The 16,061-nt window shown below is 45.6% G+C and overlaps 1 protein-coding gene and 1 long non-coding RNA gene across 2 annotated transcripts in view; one reads left to right on the plus strand and one right to left on the minus strand.

Annotated features, from left to right (window-relative positions):
• RHOJ (ras homolog family member J) overlaps positions 1-16,061 on the minus strand; it is an 80,686-nt gene that overhangs the window by 11,333 nt on the left and 53,292 nt on the right. Inside the window, exons 2-3 of the mRNA XM_029951980.1 lie at positions 12,537-12,595; positions 2,054-2,218 (exon numbers count right to left, since the gene is read on the minus strand). Coding sequence (XP_029807840.1) covers positions 2,054-2,218; positions 12,537-12,595 — 224 coding nt within the window. The remainder of the gene's footprint in view (positions 1-2,053; positions 2,219-12,536; positions 12,596-16,061) is intronic.
• Positions 246-9,813, plus strand: LOC115301961. Its single transcript, XR_003913373.1, has 3 exons — positions 246-341; positions 5,472-5,640; positions 9,659-9,813. It is a non-coding gene; the product is annotated as an uncharacterized LOC115301961 (long non-coding RNA).

Consider the following 16,061-nt stretch of genomic DNA (forward strand, 5'->3'; position numbering starts at 1 on the left):
CCATGTCTTTATTCTTCAAAAGCAATTCCCCTGGGGAATGAACTCACTCCAATAATTCTGAGGTTGTTTCAGGCGTTTTTGAAATTTCCTACTTATTTTTAGATCCCACTTACAGGATATACACAATGATGGATCAGCCTTATTACCTTACAGCGACGCCTCATTTGATCCCAAATTATATTACTCATTTCTTCATAGTTTATTTCCTCGCTCTGAATACATCTTTGTCTTCACCCTCACAGGGATAAAGATTTGCCTCCTGTGAAGATATTCTAAGGAGTGTTGATGCGAACTCGGAAGGCATATCCTAAAGAGGAATTTCCAAAGGGTCTGCTCAAGGAGTAAGCATTAATCTTTTCAAAGGCAGAACTACTTTGTAAATAGCATGTATGTTTGGGTTAGTTTTGATAGTGTAATTAAATATTTTAGTTGCTTTACAATCTCACTGTGTCAGGGTGTATGGTGTCTCAGCTGGCTAAGCATCAAATTTTGGCTCAGGTCATGATCTCATGGTTCTGAGTTCGAGCCTCACATCAGGCTCTGTACTTACAGTGTGGAACTTGCTTGGGATTCTCTCTTTTCTTTTCTCCCACTCTCTCTCTCTCAAAACAAATAAATAAACTTAGAAAAAACCTCAATGTGTATGTGAACCTATGCACATGTGAAAGGGTGTAACTGTGGGCTCATAAAGGCTTGGCTTTTAAAGGGAAACCAAAATATTTACACATTAGAGTTCCATTTGTAAGCACATTGCTCTGCTTGACCAATCTGTGGGTTTTTTCTTTATTGGTTTATTTATTTATTAAAAATTTTTTTAAAAATTTATTTTGAGAGAATAAATTGTGGGGGAGGGGCCACGAGGGAGAGAGAGAGAATCCCGATCAGGGGATGTGGGGCTCACTCTTGTGACTTCAAGACCATGATCTGGGCCAAAACCAAGAGCTAGATGCTCAACCGACTGAGCCACCCTTGTGCCCCTCTCTTTTGGTCTTGATCGTCCAATATAGTGCCACCAACGATAAAATAGGCTCCAATTGCACAAAAAGGTTTACGTCCTAAACATATTTTGGCAGCAGGGATCCAGGCTCTGTCAATATGGTCAAACATGATCATCTGGGATTAAGGTAAAAGACTGCATCTAAACAACTCTCTTTCAGAGTAGAAGCATTAACTATACTCCGATTTTGGACATGTTAATTATTTGTCCATATCTTCCTTCTCTAGGAAACACTTCTACTATTTTTTAAAGTTTTTCTTTTCAATCAGAATAGAAAATGAGAAATAGAAAGCAGGGGCATAGGAAACAGATAACAATAATTACAATTACTACATTTCTGTGTCTTTGGATAGTAATTTAGCAAAGAATGAAATCCTTTCGAAACTCTAAAAAGGATAATCTTGAACATACTTGTGCAATTGGCTTTACTGTTGGAAATTCAAATTACAGAACTTTATCAGCTTTCAAAAGACTTTAAGACCCTTTACAATCACAGGTTTGTGTTTCTAGTACATCTGTTTTTAACTTCTTTCCTAAGATCTGAAAGACGAAGAGGTTTAAAGGGAACAGAGAAGAGTGAATTTCTGTCTCCTTTCTCCAGCGGTGTTAAGGAGTTCCTGTCATAATGTGCCCATTCGGACTGCTGGGTTCATTTTGACATTCACACCTGTTTTGTGACTTTCAAACAACTGTAGATTTCAGATATAAAAAAATATCAGATAATAAGTGTGATTGACATCCCCACCTCATTCCTTTGGCTCAGGGCTGGAGAAGACTATTTCAAAAAGTACTTTGTTACTTAAAAATAAAAAACAGAGGGATTAATTTTTAAAGATCACATCAAAACCTCCTCTTCATATAAATAGCTCTGTTGTTTTCCCACCATGGGCTAACTAATCATGCAGGTCTGAGGAATGGCTGTTTGTAGGGTTGATACATCAGACGGACTCTTCCCTAGTGTTGGTAAGAAATAGGCTGTTCAAGAGAAGCCTAGTCTTTCCTTTTGTGCCGCCCTCCTGCCCTGCCCACCGCACCCTGCCTTGTCCCGCCTCTAACCTGGGTCCCTATGAGGACGTAAGGCACGTGAGGCATGCAGTCCTTCAGCTCTGGGACCCACTCCTCCTGGACATTGTGGTAAGAGGCAGGGTTGACGACCGAGAAGCAGATCAAAAACACATCCGTGTTGGGGTAGGAGAGCGGCCGCAGCTGGTTGTAGTCCTCCTGCAGGAAGAGCAGAGGGTTTGTGCGGCCCAGGGAGGCGGCAGGGGGAGCCCGGGCGAGGTTCCGCTGCGGTGCCCGAGACCTGCTCCCGCTCCGGCTCCCACCCAGGGATCCGGCGGTCCCCTGCGGGTGGTACTAGACCTAAAGGAGCCATCCGTCAGAAACACTTGTTGTTGTGTATAGAGATTGCAAAGAGCCGCCCCCCAGCTTTTAAATTAAAATTTATTTATATATTTTGAGAGAGAGAGCATGCACACACTCTGTGTGTGTGGGTGAGTGGCCGAAGGAGGGAGGGAGGGAGGGAGGGAGAGAGAGAGAGAGAGAGAGAGAGAGAGAGAGAGAGAGAGAGAGAGAGAGAGAGAGAGAGAGAGAGAGAGAGAGAGAGAGAGACAGAGAGAATCCCAAGCAGGCTCCGTGCTGTCAGTGCAGAGCCAGACATAGGGCGCGAGGTCACAAACCGTGAGATCACGACCTGAGCCCAATCAAGAGTTAGATGCTTAACTGACTGAGCCACCCAGGTGCCCCATAAATCTCTCCCATTTAGGCAAAACTTAAGAAGCAAATTTTTAAAGGAGCTTTAGTGAGATAATTTATATACTATGAAGTTCACCCTTTAATGTGTATAATTCAGTAAGGATTATTACAGTTCCCCGTCGCATTGTGTTGTATTGAACGGAGTTGTGTTGTATGAAATGTGGATTTAAATTAATGCACAATTGGCCAAGGCACAGCAGTTCTCTTCTTACAGAACTTTAAAAAATTGCATGCAAATTAATTCAGAATAAGCTGTAAATGTAAAGCAAAGAGTTGTTGCCAAATCGGACAGCACAATTTTGTAGAAATATATCGTGTGAGGATTTAGAGTTCCAAAATTGGGATTTCCTTTTAAGTCTACCTAGAGGCCATAGCATGGCCCCCCCACATTTCAGACCAGAATATGCTCTGGTTGGAGAGTTCTTGCTTACATAAGTGGTTTATGTATGTGCTGTCTTAGTGGAAGAAGATAAAGACAAAGTAAAACATTGGAACATCTCACCTTTGGGAAAATGTCAGCAAGTATCTTTTACTGTATGTGAAATGTTTTAGGAGGTTCCAAGGTAAATCTGGTATTTCGATATAATGTTTCTATTTTCACAGGATTTAGTAACACATAAGCCAAAAGTAATTTTAAGTGTGTGTGTACTTATACTACGTAAGTATACATTAGGTATACACACGTCTGCACACACCACAGTATGACATACTGGTCACACGCACAAGGCTGTGCACACTACATACATGCACACACGAGGGCGGCCCAACCCGTGTGTTCACGTATCACATACACGTGAGTCATGTGCAACATATCAGTTCATTTATTAGGGTCCTGACTACTCTTCCTAACATTAAAAATATTATTAAACTCATAAATTCTCAATGCAAAAATTCAAACATTACCTAGAGTACTACAGAGAATAGAAGTAAAAGCTTGTTTTCACCCTCTAGGTGATCTCTGATAGTTTTTCCTCTCTTCCCGGAGGAAGCCATGATTTAACTGTATTCTTCTGAAAATGTTGTATTTATTTACATATATAACAGACATGTCTTTAGTTTAAAAAAGAAAAATTGATTACATAGTTCCTATTGCTGTGCCCCTTGATTATATATATAAACACATATATAAAGTGTTTACTTATTTATTTATTTAAATTTTTTAAACATTTATTTACTTTACTTTTTAGAGACAGAGAGAGACAAAGCCTGAGCAGGGGAGGGGCAGAGAGAGAGAGAGAGAGGGAGGGAGGCACAGCATCCAAACCAGGCTCCGGGCTCTGAGCTGTCAGCACAGAGCCCTATGCGAGGCTTGAACTCACAAGCTGTGAGATCATGACCTGATCCAAAGTCAGATGCTTAACTGACTGAGCCACCCAGGCGCCCTACTGTTTATTTATGTCAGGAGAGGGGCAGAGAGAGAGAGGGAGACACAGAATCCAAAGCAGGTTCCAGGCTCTGAGCTGTCAGCACAGAGCCCGATGTAAGGCTCGAACTCATGAACCATGAGATCATAACCTGAACTGAGATCAGACGCCTAACCGACTGAGCCACCCAGGTGCTTCTAAGCAAGGTTTTTAGTTACTTGAACAAAATGCAGCATAAGATGGCAAGCATGCTGTAAAAATCCTAAAGTCCTAAAAAATAAACTAAAAGAACATTAAAAAAATCACGGACTGTGGCTCATTTATCACACTTCTATTAAAGCAAATAAGTAGGAGCTGGGTACATTGCTGAATAAACATTGGCCACAGTGGGCAGTTGGGCCAGGCCTCCTGGCTGCCTATCGACTGAATTGTGCCCATGTGCGTGTGCGCGTGTGCGTGCACGTGCGTGCGTATGTGGTGGTGGGGTGATAGGGCAGTGGGGGAGTGGAGAGCTCCTTTCTTGTCACTGTCCCCTCCTCTTTACACAAACTGTAACCAAAACTTCTTGCCCATGGTCTCGGCATTGCTTTCCTTTCTCTCTGGGGCTTTCTGTTAGGGCGTAGCTCTGAGGCTGACAAGCTGGGAACGCTCTTCCCAGGCCATAATCTACAGCTGTTCATGGGACCACCTGCCGCTTCATCGTTCCACCTGGCTTGTGATAAATGGAGCAGGGAGCAGCTTTTATTTTCTCATGTCCTATTTCTACTCTGTCCACAGCAAACATTCCATAGATGTCGTGGACTGATTGGATGACACCAGGTCTGCCCCGAACTCCAAATGAACTTTTCAGTGGGTCACTCACTGCCGGGTTTTCATTGGAATCACCTGGGGAAATTGACACCCTGCTGCCTCTCCTCCCACACTCTGGGACCAACTAAATCATGATTTCTGGAGCGTGGGCCTGGGTAGCTGAGCATTCTGATACAATTGGTTGGAACTGGCATGGAGTTGAGAACAAATGATTTGCATTATCCTTACTTCGTCACTGAGGATGCATTAAGGGCTTATTAAGAAGGGCCAGGCATTGTTTCAAGCGCTTACAGGTATTACCTTTTGAACCCTCACAGTAGCGCCGGAGAGATGGGAGCATTAACATTCATATTTCATAGAAGAACTTAAAAGTTCAGAGAAGTTCAGTAGTGAACTGTATTTCAGAGCTATTCCATACTGGGATGGGCTATTTAGCCGGAATCCAGCTCCAGCTCTTAATTGTGATCCCATTTGTTTCCGCTCAGTTTTAAGTGGCAGACCAAGCATTCTTTAAAAAATTTAATTATCTGGGTGTCTTATTACAGACTCATGCTTTACCCAGGAATCTAAGAAATGTTGGACCTTTTGGATAGAGGATCTATTTCATGGCCTGCACTTGCTATAAATTACCAGCAGATGGCAGCAGACACTGTGTATTTAAAACCTCAACGGCAACTGAGAAAATTGCACATTCCGAACGGTCACTACTATCAGGTAGGAACAAATAACTGGTGATCTGAAAGGATCGTGTTTATTGGATTCTTTACCCAGAAGCCATTAAAGGAATTCTGCTTACATTCTGGAAAAGTTAGGAAGACCATGGGTTGCCGGAGGGACTGTGGATGGGAATGGAAGAGGAGTTTGTGTTTTTGATCTTTTACCCTCCTGGCAGGGTATCCAAGGCCCCCAGCCCAGTGACTTCCAACCTTAGCCTTTGGTGGGCGTTATCTTGTTCTGTGTTCTGGATATCTCTCCTGTGGAAAGCTTAGTCCTGTTGTGTAATGCTGGGGTACCAGGGTGGCTTAGTTGTTTGAGCATCGACTGTAGCTCAGGTCATGATCTCACTGTTCACGAGTTCAAGCCCCACATCAGGCTCTGTGCTGACAGCTCAGAGCCTGGAGCCTGCTTCCGATTCTGTGTGTACTCCATTTATTTGGATGTGAGACAGGTGACGTTTCTCTTGCTCCTGGTTAGCTCTGTGATAATAGAATACCGTTGAGTATTTATTTGACTGAATTGGAGAAACACAAATGAAGGCTGGAAGAGGTTTTAGAGATTGGTTAGTGCAATGGCTCTCAAGGTGCGGCCCCTGACCAGCAGCCTTGGCCTGGGAGCTTGTGAGCAACGCGTGTTCTCGGGCCCTCCCCAGCCCTCCTGAAGCCAAGGCCCTGGGGTGCGTCTGCACCACGTGAGGTACAACAAACCATCAAGTGATGCTCTTGTAGCTCAGGTTTCAGAACTGCAGCTTATTGTGCTTCCTTTTCCCCTCAGCCAATTTTATGGTTTAAGAAGTGAAACTCTGGACAGATTGAGTGATTTAAACAGGACTACGGAGCAAACACACCTCTTGAGGTGAACCTTAAGGAGGTTCACACCTGGGGCGGCTGTGGCAGTGAAATGGGGCCGGGCGTTTAGCATTCGTAAAGGCAAGCGTCCTCTTGAGATGGGGGGCTGGGTGGTGGGAGGCTGGGGGATTTGAATGTGTACCAGCTGATACGTTTTTCGCAACAGGGCGCATTCCGAGCCTAGGTTGGATGACATGTTGGGATGATGTGAAGGAGCTCTGGGAAATGGAGCCATGGTCTACCTGGCATTTGATGCCCCCCTTCTCATGTTGAGGCTGAGAATGGAAGACCAGCATTGAGTGCTTCTTGAGGAGACAAGTGTTACTCTAAAATTGCAGTTCGAGTGGGGCTTTGAGGGCTAACAGGGACAAGGAGGCTGACTGGCTGGGGGTCTCAGGGGATAGAGGGAAGGATTTGGGGCTAGATGGGCTCTTGAGTACTTTCCACCAACTTTACCCAAAAGGCAGGAGACTGGTTTAAAGGCAGAGCTGATGCTCTTGGATGACTATGGGCAACTATTAAGAAAGAACAGCTCAGGGACAGCCTCATCAGATGGCCAAACACCTCCCACCTATGTCTGGAAGAGCCGCGGCATGCCAGCCCAGGTGGGGAGTAAAGTGCAATCATTCGACCAGTCCTTCTCAGACTTTAGGCACACCTGAGTCGTGTTCATGTGCAGCATCTCATTCAGCAGCAGGTCTGGGGCGAAGCCCTAGGATTTATTCCTGACAAGTTTCCAGGTGACGCTAATGCCGCTGATCCAGGCATGTTGAGAGACAGGAGAGTTGCATTGAATCTCCCCCCACCCCACCCAGCCCACACCCACATTAAACTGGAAATAGAATTCAGCTTCCAAGTCCTCTTGAGCTTAGTGACATTCATCCCAGATTTTAGCACATGCCTCATTTTCAGATTCTCCCATAAGTCCACTCTTATCTGTCAGGCTTGGTTTGGGAACTGAAGGTGGGAGTGCAGCATAGTACTTAGGAGCGTGAACTCAGGAGACGCGTTCTCTGGGCTCCAATCCCAACACTGCCAGTGACTACTATGTGACACTGGGTGACTTCTCTCTGCCTCAGTTTCTTTACCTGTAAAATGAGGTCAATAAGTGTTTGCCCCATAGGGTTGTTTGAGAATAAAATGCGTTAGTATGTGTGGACCACTTAGAGCAATGTCTTGAATGCAGTAGGTTCTTCGGTGGTCAAGAGTCCATCTTGTCAACAACAGCTGTATCGTCTCTACCCTCGTTGGATACCGGGGCTGAGCCCCAAATTAACTTTTTCTAAACTAAGTAATAATGAGACCCAAGTCCTTGCATACCCTGATTGCACTGCTGAATCGAAGTCTCTACGGCTCTGTTTTTTTCTAATTCGAGAAGAAATAAGATTGTGTCCTAAGGTTACTTTTACCAACAACTTATCATGAGAGTAAACTTCTTTTGAATCCTCCAAATTGCACACTTCTAAAACCACATTAAGATGCATATGAGCAAGAAACGTTGAGTTGCTTATTGAGGAAAAACATTTGTGTTGAGGCTCTAGGCCAAGCCTAAAGGGCAAACTTCCCATGGGGGATCCCCGGAGGATGCCAGGTTCTGTGCTCTTGATGGCCCCATTGGGTCAGCAAAAGAGAAGGCTCATGTCCTTCCATGTGGACCCTGGGTTGTCATTCATGGACCCCAGCTGTACTTGCTTCCCTGCCTGGCCATGTGCCTCTTTAAGCCCTTGGGGGGAGAGGCTTCAGAAATCTGGGCAGGTGAAGATCAGCAGTGTGTGGTCGGGGCCGAGGGAGGGGTTTGGCTGATGGCCTTTCTGTTCCCACGTTTCCATGGTCACTGGTGACAGCTGAGCTGCTGGGGGCTGTGGTTTCTCAGCACCATCCTGTGCTCGCTCACACACAGTCAGCACTCCATCTTGAGGGGCCTGTGTGCAGAGGACCCGGGGGGTTCACCCTGCTGAGAAACCAGGCTCCCGACACCAGGAGATTCTCATTCCTCCCCGGCCGTGTTGCCAGCTGCCACTTTGGCAAATGTTGCCTTTGAGCTATGTCTGTCCCAGAGTTAGGACAGAGAGGCCACAATCCGAGTAGCCCTTCACCCACATGGCGCATGTGGCGGAGGGCCGACGGAGCGCAGTAGGCAAGAGTGGCTGGTTCCACTCTAGGTGGCCGGCAGCAGGGTGGAGGGTGCCTGGCTCCGAGCCATGACCTGGGACGGACCAGTTTGGCATTCCTCAGCTGGCAAACACCCAGGCTTGGCTGCAGCGTCCCCACCCCAGCATCCTGTCGTCCCCTTGGTCTCTAATGACGCACTCGAGACATACCGGCCTGCAAGTACGTCATGGAAACGTTGGCTCTGGGCTTCTTTGTAGCTGAGCCAAAGATCTGAGCTCTAGAAATCCCTTCCAGAGACACTCTCAGTAATACACTACTAGGGGCCTGAGTGTTAGAGCATGACTTGGCAAGACCTAAATAGATGTGCCTCGGGGGCCTGGCCTTCTTGCCGCTCCAGCGTGACTGAGGGGTAACATGCAGAGTCAGCCTGCAAAAAATCCCCCCCTTCGCCGCTAACTTCATGTTTGGGATTCTACCTAATAGATGAACCAGAGTTCCGAGGACTCTTTGTTTTCAAAGGATTCCACGTGAAGTCCAAATATTCGTTAGCTTCAGGGATTTGGGGCGGGAGCTAATTTTAATAGCAGCTGCCATGTGCTGGCAGTGTATGCAAATGGCTTCATTATAGACCGTCTTTAGCAGATGCTAGACAGGCTTATGAAGGGCCAGGGGCATGTCTGAGGCAAGCCTGGTGGGGCTGCTGTGATGTCTGAGGCAGACTGGACACAGCAATGTGGACGGAAACAGGTTCGGCCATTTTTGTCTCTGGCTGACTTTGAAGGTAGAGATACTGAGTTCCTATCACGTTCCTTTTCTGAACATGTGCCTCTTGAGGTTGTTTTCATCAACTCTGACCCATAGTTAGCTCAAGACAAAGACAAGGGATACTACTTCTTGGTTTATTTGTGTAGGAAAAGCTAATGATTCACAGCAAGATAGAACTGTATGGTTGGTTTCAGAGACTTATTTCCTTTTTTGTGGTGCTGGGATTAATCCATTGGTTTTGAGATCACCTCTCTTTCTTCTTAGTAACTCTGGCCATATGTTTGAATTAGTGAAATGTTCCTTGACCACGTGACCTCAGTGACATTTGCGGGAATATAACTGAGGATGATGGATTCTTCTGCCCGAGACTGCGAATGGAAAATCTGGGATGATGCTTTTGAGTTAAAGCCGTTACAGAGCCTTGGCAGAGTTCTAGGACCATGGGAATCCACTCAGGTAAGGATTGTTTTCTGCTGCAGCTTCTACAGTTAGGAGCCATGCTTGGACCACCAAAGACTTCTAGAGTACTGCTTCTCAAATTTATATTGCATATGGATCATGTGGGGATCTTCTTAAAATGAATTTTCAGATTCAGTAGGCTGGGGGTGGGGCCCGAGAATCTGTGTGTCTAACAAACCTCCTGGTGATGCGATGCTTCTGGTGGGTGGGCCACACTTCGAGTGGCAAGGTTCCAGAACAGTGATTCTTAAAACACGGCGCACAGGCCAGCAGCAGGAAATCCGTTAGACATGCAGATTCTGGGGCCCCATTGCAGACCCGTAGAATCAGAAATTCGGAAAGTGGGGCCCAGGGGCTGGGTTTTCACAGGGTTCACAGGGGATTCTGATGTCTGCTCATGTTTGAAAACCACCACGATCGTGCAAAATGAATTACATGTCCCCCTTTAGTGTAACACTCCGATAGTTAACAGTGCTTTACGGCAGGGAGGTCTCCCTCAGTCTAGCCTCAAATCATTTTGCTTAATTATTTCAGATCTTATTTAAGCCTTCTTGAAGTCGTCTGTTAAAAGTCCCAATCATAGAATTTTAGGCCTAGAAGGAACTTTATGATGTATCCTGACTCCTTTTCCCCATGCTGCCCGCTCCCCTATGAATCTTGTCCACTTTTGAGCTTTCAGAGTAGCTAGTGGAAAGCATTAGAGTAAAATTTAAGTCAAAGAAGTATCTATAACCCACTTGTTGTGGTATTTTATCAGTGCCCATCACTTCACCTGTGTGAGAGATTTGGATCGTTCTACTTCCTCCAATTTGGATTTTAAAGATATTTTTATACTGCCTTACAGCTTCAACTCCTATACTACTGTTATTTAAAATGTTTTTCTACAAAGGACAGCAGCGGGAAAGAATACTTAAACTCTATAGGTGCTTTTAAACAGTTTTATTGGATTTGAAATTAAACAGAGGCCTGGGGATGTTGTTCTGGGAACAATGAATGTACAGAAGCTAACAGTTGTCAGCGGTTGCTGTAGATGAGGGGGGCAAAGGCTGAGCGTGTGGGGCACAGGGAGCTTTGCAGAAGGCAAGAGGTTTCAGAGTCAGGCAATAAGCGTTGCCGCATGGAACTTTTCAAACTAGATTATATTCGTAAACTACAACTGTGGGAGTGAAGGGTGTAAATGCCTCTCTCTTTTAGGCTGTGAGTTTCTTTTGAATGGGGATACCCTAATGACTATAGGACTGAATGAAAGTAGGCAAATCCAGTCCAAAAAGCAGTGTACCTCTATTGCCAGAAGGTTTTCTGGTGGAGGGACAGTCAGGCAGGAGGTGCACTGAGACCCTTGTACCTTAACTCAGAGGAGCCAAACCAATTTTCCCATTTGGGCATTTGGAGCATCCTTTCCTAGTTGTGTGTCTCGATATTGACATGAGAAGTATCTTTCCCTCCCCAGTTCCTGAGAGTAGCTGGCTACAACAGCCATCGGCAAATGAGGGAAAAACTCGAAACTCTTAGGAGTCTTGGGTCTGATGCAAGATTTTCCGGTGCCCCAACTCCTGGGCCCGCCCACCCTCAGCCTCTGATGTCCCGCAGACATTCACACATGGTCCATGCATATGCACACAGAAATCCCAAAGAGAATTCCATTTATTATTAGTTTTCCTAGTGTAGAGTTTTCAAGTTGGGCAAAAAGACATATCTCCAGATAATTGTGAAAAAAGGGTCCAGACAAATGCATAACTACAAAGAACAATTAGCAGGAAACTCACAGTGGGAAGGAGCCTGGCCAGCATTCACTCCAAAGGACTTAAGATGTATGAATTTGGACAGACTGAACAACCCGCTGATTTTGACCTAAATAAATGACCCAGTGGTAACAAAAGCTCTATCAAAGAAATTGGGCCATGGCCTTCAGTTGTTTAACCACTTTGCCTCCAACCCATGAATTTATAACATTAGAAGCCTTCCAGAGTGGAGTGTGGGGTGTGAGGAAGGAAAGATAAGGTGGCATTTTCATCTAAGTAGGGCATGTGCTGGACTGAATCAGTGTGGAGGGTTCTTTCTAGTCTAGGGCCTTACATTATTGGTTGGCTACATGCTCCAACCTGAAAACACATTTTTGACAGAGTGAGAATATTTCCTGAATCTCAAAGAATTTACAGGGAACCTTCAGTTGTGTAGGGGTTGACTCTCACTTTTGGAAACCATTCAGGATCCTGGTTTTCTTGTTTCTAATACTTAATCTATCTCCCTCCTCTCCTGCCCATCCCCCATCTTTTTTTGGACCTTTCCACAGCTTATTAGGCAATCCAAATAAAGGCTTGGCAAAGAATATAACATGAAAAAAAAATGAGTGAAACTAATATGTATAAAATGGACTCATTAATTCTGAATCAGGCATTGGTATCAGTAGGAAGAAATGGAGACTCTTGGCCAAATATGTTATTTTGGTTATTGATAATCATCAATCAATGAACTGTTATTTGCCTATCAACACCTTGAGTAATGTTTTTTTTTAGTTAGTTTTTTTTGGTAATTATAAATGTTTTTATGATATTAAGAATGTGCCTTTGGTTGTCATTTAGATAGACTGTAATTGTCCCAAATGATCAGAAGAGGCAATGTCTGCACTGTTAGTCCCCATATGCCTAGCCAAATGGATCTTTCTCCCCACTCCCAAGCCATTAATGAATCAAAATAGCAAAAACGTACCTGTCCTGCAGTGTCATACAGTCCGAGCAAATGTTGCTTGCCTCCCACTGTCACGGTAACTAGGAGAGAAGAGGAGAGGAGAGTCCATAAATGCAAGGTTCCATCAGGAGGCTTCCCATCTCTCCATGCCAACATCTTCCTGAGCAGCGTGGATAAGCATATGCCTCACCCATGTATATTCTAACCCGAGCTGACAGCATGATTTCCAAGTGAAAGGCGGCCTTGGCCTGCAGTGTGAGCAGATGAGCTCAGCCAAGTCCACATTTCTCGACGGGGATGGATATTACGGGCGCCTCTAGGACACTCTGTAGGCTACTCATTGATCCCGGTTAGACCCTAGAATATCCAGCTCCTGAAGCAGAAGGATTCTGGACCCTCTCTTGGTTAGGGTATTTTTTTCCTTTTGTTTTGTTTGAGCCACCTTCAGGATACAGAATTGAGTAAGCAACTTCTCTGTTTGAAATCTCTCTGCTTCTGTCTGTCTCCAAAATGTTAATAAAACCACAAAAATAAAGAATAGTAGCCCACCTACATATTTTGGAGTCTATAAGGCAAAGCTAATGACGAAACAAGAAGGGCTTAACATTCATTTTAAAAAGTTCTTTTGTTTTCGGTTTGTTTTGTTTTTAAATTTATAGTCCAGTGCGTTAGCCCAACGGATTTATTACAGTTTTGAACCTTAGTTGCAAGATGAGGTGTTGCACAGGTTTGCGGTCCCATACCTAAGGGGTGCATGGAGAGTGAAAAGTAGGCACTTTGCTTTACCCAGCAGGCTTACTGTCTCGCCAAGCAATTGTGTCCAAAAGGGAAAGGAATAGAGGGTTACCCACCACTATGTACAAGTCTGGAAATGAATTAAGTCTCATCTTGAAACTAACCTCAGATCGAACACATGCAATGCAAAAGTAATACAATTCTCATGATGAATGGAAAGAGCAAATTTAAATTCCAGCTCCCCTGCCCCCACCCGTTTAAACCTCTTTTTAGAAAAAGCAAGTAAAATGTGAAGGAGAATAGGATTTTTTCCCCTATTGATCAAAAAATGTGCAAATGCAGGGAAAGATGATGTTTGGCTCCTTCTGCCCTTCGCTGTGCAGGAAAGACAGACCGCATAGCAACCTTTCTCACCGTATCTCCTATGGAGGCTGGCCAGATTTTCCAGTCTCTTGCTCAGAGTTGCTGATTCTGTACTGGTGTCACTCTTCTTTGTTTTCAGGTTCCTGGGCTACGTGTGTGCTAAGTAGTTCTCAATGGCTCATTCTTTGAAAAGCACTTGTTTAACAGTGCTGCCTCACCAGACACCAGGAACGATTTTTCTAATCTACCAGATCAACATGTGTTCAGCTAGATAACACGGCCACCGCCACTGTGCTGAGCTCTTGAGTGTGGGTTTTCAAGCGGTGAACCCAGCTCTATTCAGCCCTGGTGATGATGCTGTCAGAAGAGGGGGCATCCAAACATTTTTATTTCCTTTCATATTTCCAGAGCTTTGTCCTGTTATATTTTCCCTTCCTGCATGCGTGGAGCCGTCAGATGTTCCTGAAGTCTGCCTACGTGGTTTCTTTAATGACCAATTCACTACCTAGGCATGCGTCAGGAATGAAGGGAAGAAATCCAGTCATTACGACCTGGAATTTCCTGCCTCTAGGGAGCTCAGTACATGCGGGTCAGGGGCAGCTGTTCGGGAGACCCCCTCAGAGCCTCCCACGACCTCCAGGCCCAGAGCCATCTGTGGAGTGAGGCCCAGATGCCTAGGCACCCTCATGGCCCCGCTGGGCACTGCATATATGCCTAAGCCATGGCACTGCCCTTTGCCACGGGGGTGCTGTTGGGGCTTCCCTCCAGGCTGCTTTTCCTCAGGCCCACCCCTTCTCTCCCTGGGCAGCTTTTTGACTGCAGGGACTGTACCGGGCCTGTGTGAGTGCCAGCCCAGTGAGTCTGGACTGTGGCATGAGAGTCTGGGCATAGTTTTTCCTTCTGGCTATCCTTCTCTAACTCAAGGGTTTATCTGGTTCCTAGATCACGTTCAGTGTTGGAAGTAGAAAGACCAGATAAAGTTCCTTCTGTCATGGAGCCTGGGGAGTAAGGGTTTACTAGCAAAGCCTGGGCACGGCACCGGGCAATGTAGTAAGTACTATGTCAGAGGCAGCGTGCAGGGGTGTGGGAGGCTGGTATTACTGTGCATGTGAGTGGGTGCTAGTGGCATGTGGGAACATGCAGGGGGCACTACTGCATGTGTGCACATGTGTGTGTGATGCTGACATGTGTGTTGTGTGCTCACACCCACACCCACCCTCCCTGCTGGAGCTTCACCAGAGAAGGCTTTCTGGAGGACATGCTTAAGCTGAGGGACAGCCAAGAGTTACTCAGGGTGCACTGGGGGAGGGACAAGGGGCAGTTCACCTGCTACCCAGGGTGCACTGGGGGAGATGGGGCCCAATAGGGGAGCATGCAGGGTGTGGCTGTCCTGATTCACTAATTTAGACATTTTTGCGGAAGGCTTTTGTTAAGCTACGAAATCCAGAGTTCTTTTCTTTCCAGAGAAAGTGAAAGAAAAGGAATTGAAATAAGTTCCTTGTGTTAAAGCAGAGTAGTGGGAGGACAGAGGGTAGCATTTTTTGGGTGGAAGTCTTGTTGGCTTTCAGCTTTAGCTTTGTAGGAACTTTCGAGTCTGTGTGTTTGGTCAGTCCCAGCAGAAAGAGTCCTGGATGCAGAGCCCCTGGAAGGCACTGTTATTCTCTCTTTTCTACCCTCCTATTCTCCCATTTTATTGGAAGGAAGATGAGTGGATCACGCAGATGAGGCTAAGACCACCAAGGGACAGATCCAAGTGTTAATCATGCGTTGTGAGTCCTTATCTTAAAGTTGCAGTGGATGCCTTATTGCTTGCTTTCCTGTATCCTAAAAAGTTCCTTGACTTAGAAACAAATCAGTCACAACAGCACAGAAGGAAGACATGCCCCCAAAAGCTAATAGTTAATGCAGTGAGGCTGAACGAGCAGGATCTTTTCAGTCAGATAGCTCTGTGTTCAACAGCTATCTTTGCTCTTCACCATCTGAGTGACCTTGGGAAAGTCACCTAACATCTCTGAGCCTCTCCTTTCTCATTTGTTCAAAATGGGGATAACATCACCTCCCAGAGAGAGCACTTGGAAAGAGCAAATTAAATGAGAAGATGCCTGGCCCACAGCCTGGCCCAGAGAGAGTGCTCGACAATTGCTACATTCGCTCCTTCAACAGATGCTTCCTGAACCGTTAGTAACGACGGGGGCCAGTCTACCTTGCTCTCCACTGTGTGCGCAGTGCAGATTAACTGGCACAAAATTTCATAATACTTGTGAATTGCTGGTCTCTTTCTACCCCAGATGATAGCTGTTTAGATCTGTGTGTTATATCTCCCACCAGATGGGAAGGCCCTTGAGGACAGACTGTGTACTTCATGTCCAGCAGAGCACACAGCACAGCTCGGGATACACGCAGTAGGTGCTGAACACACAGTATGGGAATGGAGCGCTGGAGGCGACT

This window comes from Suricata suricatta, chromosome 9, assembly GCF_006229205.1.
Source record: "Suricata suricatta isolate VVHF042 chromosome 9, meerkat_22Aug2017_6uvM2_HiC, whole genome shotgun sequence".
NCBI lineage: Eukaryota > Metazoa > Chordata > Mammalia > Carnivora > Herpestidae > Suricata > Suricata suricatta.